Source organism: Cydia fagiglandana, chromosome 2 (assembly GCF_963556715.1).
Source record: "Cydia fagiglandana chromosome 2, ilCydFagi1.1, whole genome shotgun sequence".
Lineage (NCBI taxonomy): Eukaryota > Metazoa > Arthropoda > Insecta > Lepidoptera > Tortricidae > Cydia > Cydia fagiglandana.
Genome location: NC_085933.1, coordinates 27,230,433 through 27,241,226, shown reverse-complemented (window position 1 = coordinate 27,241,226; position 10,794 = coordinate 27,230,433). Strand labels below are relative to the sequence as shown.

At 36.2% G+C, this 10,794-nt stretch overlaps 1 protein-coding gene across 1 annotated transcript in view; it reads left to right on the top strand.

Annotated features, from left to right (window-relative positions):
• The first annotated feature begins 322 nt into the window (after positions 1-322).
• The window catches only part of LOC134679553 (uncharacterized), a 41,901-nt gene continuing 31,429 nt past the window's right edge, over positions 323-10,794 (top strand). The window contains exons 1-3 of the mRNA XM_063538509.1: positions 323-582; positions 8,395-8,568; positions 10,125-10,223. Coding sequence (XP_063394579.1) covers positions 490-582; positions 8,395-8,568; positions 10,125-10,223 — 366 coding nt within the window. The 5' untranslated portion in view covers positions 323-489. The remainder of the gene's footprint in view (positions 583-8,394; positions 8,569-10,124; positions 10,224-10,794) is intronic.

The following is a 10,794-nucleotide window of genomic DNA, read 5'->3' as shown; positions in this document are numbered from 1 at the left end:
CTATGTATTATAATAAGCAAGGTCTTCAAGTTCTATGACTGAAGTCATCATTCACAAGTTTAGTTATTTCTAGCGACATCTGTCATCAATAAATGAAAAAAATCTACATAGTATCATAGTAGCCTTAACTTAAAAATCTGATTAAACTTATATAAATAATCTATTTTATAAATTAATTTGTGTCCAAAATACTACTTTATGTGATTTGTAATTTGTACTCCACAGTGCAGTATTTTATTTCTCATGCGAAAAATCTGTAAAGCGTCTACTTAAACCGCTGTCAATTTGACAGCTCCGTAACCAAAGTGAAAGAAAATGTACATCAGCGAAACGAAATGTTTGTTTTCACTACCACTTAATGCATATTTTAAACGAAATCCTTTCAATTCATGTCGCTAATTTAAGTAATTAATATTTCCTCTCTCCGTGCTAGTGTTATGTAGTGCCCAGACATGATGTGAGATACGTAAAAGTGGTAAAAAAAGCACAATGTCGGGAAAAGACAAGTGGGTCCGCCGGTTTTCAGTCGACGAGACGGCGAAACACAAAAATGGTTTCACCATTTACAAAATAACTTCAGTGGTGAGTGTTAATTATGGATAACCTTTTTTTACTGCAACTGTCCCGTTCTTAGCTACAATCCTACAATTTTTATTGTTGTTTTAATCACTTTAATTAATACTGTTTCCTGTGTTTTATTGTTCCGCTATTTCTGTAATTATTTTATTACTTACTATTTATTACATCTGGTGTATGCTTCGTATATTAAATAAAACTTAAATAACTTTATTTAACTTCTCTATTTAACTATTGATTGAATTATTTAGTGGCTCTCAAAACCGATTTCTACTGCTGTTAACTCTTCTTAACAGTTTGCAGAACTTTGTCTTAGGTCTTGAACAGTGTTGGATTGGCCTAGTAGCAGAAGTATTGTATGATCTCTAAAGAAAACAAGGGTTCCTCCAAACAATGTACTGTGGGCGCCGCTATAGATTATACTATCTACCACTGCCTTAACAAGTCTTTTTTCTATAAAATAATTAGTTAAACTAAGTCAGAATACTTGTAGACAAAGATGCTATTATGTTTCTACCAAAGTATTAAACAAAACACTTTAGAGCTAAGACAAAATTGTCTCAATCTAAATTTTCATGTCCTTACATTTTAATGCAATTAAACAGGTAGAGTTATGCGTTTTCTTCATCTTTTATATAAAAAAAGTCTCAAAGATAAAAAGCAATTTTGCCAAAAAATAAAAGTGCACTTTCAATTCAAATAATCTTAGTAAATATTTTTTATACAGTTCTGTAATGTAGCATGTCAATTACGTATCACCATTTTTGCTTTTGGTATCTCCAAACCTGTTTGTTGAATAAAATATCTGTATAACTTAACTTGGATAATATTAGTAAGTTATTTGTAGTTTACTATTACCCATAGATGCTATTGCACAATGTTAGTGCCGATGACTCATGTAAAAACAGCAACACTCCTAACTGTACATTGGTGGACTTTATTATAAAAGGCATAAGGTCCACCAATGTACAGTTAACAGTGTAGACAAAGGTATGTATATGCATATTGAGCATGCATGAATATATTGAATATAGACTAGTGTAACAAGGTGTGCACCTTGTGGTTATTGTCTGCTTCAATGACAACATGTGGTTGCAAGGGTATAGAGAAAATATAGGTACATATGATGAATACTTAAGTATTTCTTTTATGTTTTTCTGTTTTATTAAAAAAAACCGGGCAAGTGCGAGTCGGACTCGCGCACGAAGGGTTCCGCACCACAATGCAAAAAAACAAAAAACAAAAAAAAGCAAAAAAAAACGGTCACCCATCCAAGTACTGACCCCGCCCGACGTTGCTTAACTTTGGTCAAAAATCACGTTTGTTGTATGGGAGCCCCATTTAAATCTTTATTTTATTCTGTTTTTAGTATTTGTTGTTATAGCGGCAACAGAAATACATAATCTGTGAAAATTTCAACTGTCTAGCTATCACGGTTCGTAAGATACAGCCTGGTGACAGACGGACGGACGGACGGACGGTCAGCGAAGTCTTAGTAATAGGGTCCCGTTTTACCCTTTGGGTACGGAACCCTAAAAAAACAGTTTGGTCTTTTTTTTCTAAGATGAGAAGACAATAGGTACCTAATTAAAACACTAAATATTCTGAATGGCTATTGCATGTCATGTTAATAATTCTGGCATTATGGTTAGTATAATAATACATGCTAATAGTGATGTTAGTATTATTTTCATGTGATTATACAATAATATACAATTCTATCAATTGTTTCATTACAAATTATAAGAGGTACAGTTGATTGTAAAAATATGGGTATACAATAGGGTGGGTCACTCGTGTATGGAGAAAAAAAAAAGTATTAGTTATCCTTCGGGCACAGTTACAAAAAGTTGCGTAATAATGCCAATAAACAGTATTTCAAATTATTCTGTAATTAGAATTCATTTTCTGCCTCCGGATCGATTTCAAAGTTTTCATATAAATATTGTTATATTTTGTATGGTCTGCTGAGTATATTTATGTATCGTCTCTTTATTCAAACTTTAGCTAAAAAGTTATACCATTTTTAGCTCGAAATAGCATGGTAAAGGTTCAGAGCCAATAAATATACCAAAAAAGTACACAAAAAGAAACATTTTTTTTCATAATGTCCATACATTTAGCAAAAACTTTGACTAAAATCCGGAGGCAGTAAAATTAAAGCTAAAAATAAAATAAAAATATGTGCAATAATTAATCACCAAATGGCACCTTTTTTTAACTCTGCCCCCTATGAAATAAAAAAAAAGTAAAAATGACCCACCCTAGTATACAACTTACTCAAAAATATGTTCCATAGTTCTTAATTTGCTGACATAGGTTGATGTGTCAGCTGTGTGACATATCCCATACAACCATTTCTAGTCGCCGTTACGACGCGGTGTTGACACATCTTGTGTCGACACCGTCTGTTTCGGTCACAATTCCAGTCGCAGAGTCGTCGCCGTGTCGACACAGTTACCAGAAATGGGGAAGGGTCGACACATGACACAAAGTGACATAAAGTGTGGTCGCCGTGTGCACACATTGTTTCGGGTTTGCGACTACTTTATGCCAAAATCATTCGTTCATTCGTTCATTTTGTTCCTGTCAAATGGAAACTGTCAGATGGAAAAATAGTTAAATAAAAATAAGTGACATTAATACGCCATCTCTAAAACGGATTACAAGACGTAATTATATATTGTTTGCATTTATATTACAATAGGACTTAAATTATTATGGGGAATTAAACTGCTCGAGTGATTTGATAAACTAAGTGTAATATAATCAACGCGCCACCACATTGTTTTAGTTTAGCCGGAAATGAAATTGTTTACTTCTCAGTGCCTGTGTTCATAACTATATTATTTGATGCATTTTTAGTACTTCGATGCGTATACTATACTTAAATAACAGAAATAACGCTTTACATACTACGAAACTTGTTAATTATGATGTATAAATATGGTTTAAGGCTGAGAAATATTGCAGTCACAAAGTAGTCGCAAATGTTTCGACTTTGTGTCGACTCTGTGTTGACACATGACGCGCGCTGTCAAAAGTAATAACAAAGTTACTGGATTTGCAAAATGGCTCCTTGTGTTCATTCGTTTTCAGATATTCTCAAAGTGTAAGAGCAATGCCGTGGTCAGAGATGAGGGCATTAATCGACTAACTGTTTATTCGACTAATTAATGAAATAAAAAAAGTTAATCCTCATATTTTAATCGCGATTAATTTAGTCGACCTAACATAGATTGAAATTGCATTAATCTGAATATTAATCGAATAAATTATCGATTAAATCTCGATTGAAAGTTGACAGGGGGACATTTTTGTACGTAAATGGAATAGGATTTGCATGTAAATATTTCCCACCTTTTCGGGACGGGGACAAATGGGAACACACAATTTTTGGATGTATTCCCATTTATTCCCGCAGGGAACAGATGGAATAGGATTTGAAAGTAAATATTTCCCATTTTTTCCCACCTTATCGGGGTGGGGACAAATGGGAACACACAATTTTCGGATGTAATCCCATTTATCCCCGCAGGGAACAGATGGAATAGGATTTGCATGTAAATATTTTCCATTTTTTCCACCTTATCGGGGTGGGGACAAATGGGAACACACAATTTTCGGATGTAATCCCATTTATCCCCGCAGGGAACAGATGGAATAGTATTTGCATGTAAATATTTCCCATTTTTCCACCATTTTTCCCCACCTTATCGGGGTGGGGACAAATGGGAACACACAATTTTCGGATGTATTCCCATTTATCCCCGCAGGGAACAGATGGAATAGGATTTGCATGTAAATATTTCCCAATTTTCCCACCTTTTCGGGGTGGGGACAAATGGGAACACACAATTTTCGGATGTATTCCCATTTATCCCCGTAGGGAACAGATGGAATAGGATTTGCATGTAAATATTTCCCAATTTTCCCACCTTTTCGGGGTGGGGACAAATGGGAACACACAATTTTCAGATGTAATCCCATTTATCCCCGCAGGGAACAGATGGAATAGTATTTGCATGTTAATATTTCCCATTTTTCCCCACCTTATCGGGGTGGGGACAAATGGTAACACACAATTTTCGGATGTAATGCCATTTATCCTCGCAGGGAACAGATGGAATAGTATTTGCATGTAAATATTTCCCATTTTTTCCACCTTATCGGGGTGGGGACAAATGGGAACACACAATTTTCGGATGTATTCCCATTTATCTCCGTAGGGAACAGATGGAATAGGATTTGCATGTAAATATTTCCCATTTTTTCCCACCTTATCGGGATGGGGACAAATGGGAACAGACAATTTTCAGATGTATTCCCTGGCGTGACAATGTGACGTAACGTGACAGGTGCGACATTTCGACAAGTCTCATTGTTGCTGACGTCACAGGCATCCATGGGCTACGGTTATCGCTTGCCATCGGGCGGGCCGTATTCCTGTTTGTCACCATCATTATATTATTTTTAAAAACTTTATTATATCGGCAAAAAACAGGTATTTCTCTTGCGATGTTTATGATGATAATGATGAAAATTGTCACAAGATTTCAAAGAACTTTCGGTAATTCTTGAGTTATGTGTCGGAATTTCGTGACAATTGTCGTATTTCGCTCAACGAGCTATGGAGAGGGCTATGCTCGGAGTTTCTCTGCGTGATCGAATCAGAAATGAGGAGATCCGTAGACGAACTAAAGTCACCGATATAGCTCACCGGATTAGCAAGCTGAAGTGGCAATGGGCAGGCCACATTGCGCGCAGAGAAGATGGCCGATGGGGTCGAAAAGTGCTCGAGTGGAGACCACGGACTAGCAAACGCAGCGTAGGACGTCCACCCACAAGATGGACGGACGACCTTGTTAAAGCCGCCGGAAGACGCTGGATGCGGGTGGCTTCCAACCGGTACGAATGGAGGTCCAAGGGGGAGGCCTATGTTCAGCAGTGGACGTCTTATGGCTGAGATGATGATGATGTCGTATTTCTTGTGACAAATGTCATTAGCTTCGCAAAATAAGTACTTATGAACTGACGATATAGTGGAGTTTTTTTTTAATTAACATGTTGGTGGCAAACAACCACACCTCCCGTCTGATGGTAAGCGATTACCGTAGCCCATGGAGGCCTGTGACGTCAATTACAGTGATGTAGACAATTGTTGGACCTGTCACTTCCTAAAACCTATAAAACGATATTCATGACGACTTTTATGACAAAATGCGTAGCCGCCATCTTGGATTATAAAATGGTCATCATTTTCGAATTCTGCACTCCCTAAAACCTATAAATCGACATCCGTGACGACGCAAGTTATCTTTATTTTCAGAACTAACCAATTGCTACGGAATACAAAGGACAAAAAAAGAAGCAAGGAGGTAATGAAACAAGCAAAAATACTGATGATTCCTCGACGCAATTGGATGATTCTTAAATTGTGGCCAGATTTTTTTGTCATAAAAGTTTCTATTTTTCACATATAACTCACACAAGCTCCGTGACATTTCGACCTTGTAATTTTTTTAATGTTTTTTTTATCTATGCGTATCTCACTAAAATAATATAATCAAGGTATGTTTATGTTTGATGATTGAAATAGTAACTCTTAAAATTATATTTGTGTCTTATATTCCTGCCGAAGACTTTTATTTTTCCTTTTCCTTCTACACAAGTTAGGCCAAGTAATAAGAATTTAGGGCTCTCAATTTTATCTTGACTTCTACATCAGTAAAGCTACGAGGCCATGTTTGGTATCGTTTTCGTATAAATTCACAGTACCAAATTTAGTTATGGTATCACATTGACACCATTCCGAAGTAAAAACATATAAACTTATTAAAATATTTCTTTTAAACTCCTCTTCACGCTTAAACTGCTGAACAGTTTTAATTTAAAGGTACACATATATTTTGAGTCCCGAGACAGGACATAATAAGTTATCTCAAAAATCATCCTTTAAAGTTGTGAAATGTGGTGCAGGGGGGAATTCAGAATTGAATTCTTGAAGTTAATACTTACTGTTTAAGTTTAGGTTTGAAGTCATGTTTTTTATCATTTTCAACTAAATCAAAGATGTAGAATTGTAGACCATCCCAAATTTCATATAAATCGGTTTTCACACCTTCAAAAGATGATTTTGGTTATAAGATCTATTCTATGTCCTGTTCCGGGACGCAAACTATTTCTATGCCAAATTTCAACGAAATCGGTTCAGCGGTTAAGCGTCAAGAGGAGTTTAAAAAATACCGGCCAAGTGCGAGCCGGACTCGCGTATTAAGGGTTCCGTACATTAAGTCCGCCTCGCGCTTGGCTGCACATTTCTAATAGGTTTTCCTGTCATCTTAATAATCGTGATAGGTAAAGGACTATTTTGTGTATTTTTTTCAAAATTTGAGACCTAGTATTTTCGGAGATAAAGGGGGGGGGGGGGGCAATGGTAATTTTTTGGGTATAAAATCAATTTGTTTACGTTACATGTCCGTCTTTGGGTCCCTAATTTACATATATGTACCAAATTTTAACTTAATTAGTCCAGTAGTTTCCGAGAAAATAGGCTGTGACAGACGGACAGACATACAGACGCACGAGTGATCCTATAAGGGTTTAATTCTTTCCTTTTGAGGTACGGAAGCCTAAAAAAATTGTTTTTAAATTTTGTGGAACACGGCCTAGCACCTTCACTGATGTAGAGATCAAGATAAAATTGAGAGCCCTAAATAAAGTTTCAAGAGCGGATATCTCAAAAACTATTCAATATATGGAAAAAATTGACTAAATAAACTTGTAACAAATTAAATTAACTTTCATTTTGTATAAGTGGCCATGTCGCTAAGATGCATAGTTTCCGAGATATAATCGAAAAACCGGAAAATGGGACCTTCAAAGCCCCCTCTCTCCCCCCCGCTCAAGGGCTACGGCCGAGGACTTTTGATATGTTCACCTCCTAACTTGTCCAAACCAAGTTACGGAGTCAAAAATTGTGTTCCGAGCATTTCCCTCTACAACTTTTTTGAGCATTCGTTGCCTGACCTAGTAGCGTATTGCATTTCTTTAAAAACTTTTCTGTAAAAGGTTGACGGGTGTTGGGTGTTTATATGGTTTTGGTCGATTTTTATCATTCGCATCGCCCATGATGACTTACTAGAATTACGAGCACACGAGACACTAATAGTAGTTTGACAAACCTTGGTTTTCAAGGGGTATTTTATTTTGACATTTGCTGTCACAAATTTGCTGTCAGATTTAGTCGCAAACCGCACGCAAAGTGCACACAAATGTGTCGACACCTTGTTACGGAAAAGTGTAGACACGGCGACGACACTTTGTTTCGAAACAATTCTAGACACATTGTGTGGACTCTGTTACGACACATCTGACATTTAGTTACCACTTTGATGATTCTGCGACTGGAATGGTTATATGGGTACAGGGTGTTTGGTACATTGTTTGCCAAATTAAAACGGCAGATAGGTTGAGTCATTTGCTATCTTCTCATGCCTGGAAAAACAAAATTTGCCATGGTTTTTTTACTACTACGCAACTAAAAATTTGAAATTTACGAAAAACTGTCATAGAAGTGAAAATGTTTTTTTGTACCAAATTAAAAATTTCTAGGCCTGAGAAGACAGCAAATGACTCAACCTATCTGCTGTTTTAATTTGGCAAACGATGTACCAAACACCCTGTATACTGTATATTTGAGTATGTTGAGTGCACCCATATATTTACTCGTGACTGTACATACTGATATTATATTATTATGTCATTACACTATTTTAGTTAAGGGACCGTCAGTATGATGATCAAATGCCATTCCAGCTATTCCCAATCGATGCTCCGGAGGCAGTGACAGTGGTCTCGGTGTGGAAGCGCTACAGCGACGTCCGGCGGCTCCACCGCAGCATGTGCGCCCTCCACGCCGGGCTGCACCTTCCGCCGCGGGGCACCTGCACCCTGCCCAGTACTAGCTACTTCCGCCGTTTCCAGAAAGAGGTAATCCCATCAGAAACAATTGTAACAGTGGGAGCCAAGTTCAATAATACTCAACCTAGACTAGAAGAAAATCTTCCTGACACTTAAAAACTTTAAAGGGCCCACAGATTACCAATTTGACGGACGATATCAGCCTGTCAGTTGTTCGAAACTGTCGCCTTTTGCATTTAACTGACAGGCTGATATTGTTCGGCGAACTGGTAATCTGTGGGCCCCTTTGCACAAACCAGGTGAAATCCAGGGAAAACCTTTAGGTACGAATAGCAACATTAGCAACCATACATTTGACAAAGAAATAGTAAGGAAGGAAGTGGAATTAAGCAAGGTCAGCCCCATTGATTAGGAATAACTATAACAAAAGAGGAAAAAAGTGCTCGTTTTTATGAGTTTTTTGCTCAAAGAAGATAAGCTAACTGTTCTGTAGTCTGTAGTTGTTATTTCATAGTTGTACCAGTACGAGTGTTGTTACAAATGGTAATTTATTTGTGTTGTGTGATGTGTAAATTATCAAGCTTTGTATCAGCGAGCGGTTGTTTATTTTTGTTTGATTAATGTTATTTTGATCCCCATTTTAAGAATAAATGAATTATCTGCCTGTACGTATGTCTTGGCTAAATATCGTTGTGTGCTTGCTTACGTAACATATTTTTTTCTTTCCACTTACGATTATCATTTGAGAAAATCGCACCTGTCTCGTCTTGGCCCGTAAACCTCTTGCCTGTGTACAATAAGGATCTTTGTCATCTATTTGCATTTTTTTGAGAATACGTTTTTCTGTTCTATACATCACAACCGAGGAAGTTTGTATAAACCCAATATTATACCCAAGATTTGTGACCAAATGAAAGGATATATTAACTTGTGTATGACTTACTATTTGAGTCTGTTTAACATTTTTAAATATTCATATTTGAGTGTGGTCTAACGCTAGGCTACCGTTTCTAGAGCCAAGAGAGCGGAACGCACAGCCGTCAAGTCATAATTATGTGCTAGGTTTATGCATATTATTATTTTTTAATTGGCAATGTTCACGAAGTTACAAAATAGGTATAGGTAACATACGAGTAGATTAAAATAGTTATTTACGATACAAGTGCGGAAAAGAGGAAATTCGAAACGAGTGGCGAATATGTATCAAACTGGCTATCTATAGCTCTCCGCCTATCCTAGGCGGTTGGTAAGGCTGCGTTTTCACCAGAGATGTGCGAGGATGCGTAGTGAGGGAGGTGAACCAATATAACTATTTCATTTACCTATCCTCACTCAGCGTGAAGTGATTCTATTAACACATCCCCCCACATGCATCCTCCCACATCTCTGGTGGAAACGCAGTCTCAAGAAGTTGCGCGATGATTTTCTAGTAGGCTCAGTTCGTCAATAGGCTATAGCCGACTAGTTGGCGTTGTCATATTTTTGTCGAAAGTTTTTATAATTAAAATTTATATTTTTTTAAATCAGATTGTATAATAATGTCCTATAATATTTATTATCCTTCTATCTGTCACATAAAGGAACTAAGTGCTAACTAAAACTAAATTCAATGTTTTTAATTTCAGGTGATCGAGGAACGGGCGAAGGCCATCAAAAGAGTTCTGGAGTTCATTGCCGAGCATCGGCTCCTGTTCACGAGCACGGAATTCGTTCATTTCCTGCAGGTAATAATTATCAATACTGATGGTTCACTGTTAAAAATATTCAGGGAATTTTACATAATTTTAGGGCAACTTTGGTTGCCCTAACTTTTCTGTATTTTTACATAATTATGTAATTTTACAAGGCGTATGTAATTTTACATATCGACCTGATTTCATTATTATGTAATTTTACATTTATGTAATTTTACATAATCAAACAAATTGACGGTTATGTAAAATTACATTTATGTAATTTTACATAATCATACTGTCAGATATGTAAAAATCTCACTTATGTAATTTTACATAATCTGTAAAATCTCATTTATGTAATTTTACATATCCGTAAAATTTCACTTACGTACTTTTACATTTTTTTCGGTAATATTACAGGGTAATTGTATGTTTTGTTACAAATTTCGTATGTATAAATACATAAAGTTTGTGTATTAGTAATGATTTTTATGTATGATTACATTTTATTCAGTAATATTACCGAATTATTATGTATTTTGTTACAGATTTCATGTGTGAAATTACACCAACTTAATGTATTATTAATGTTTTTTGAGTATTTTTACTTTTTATTCGG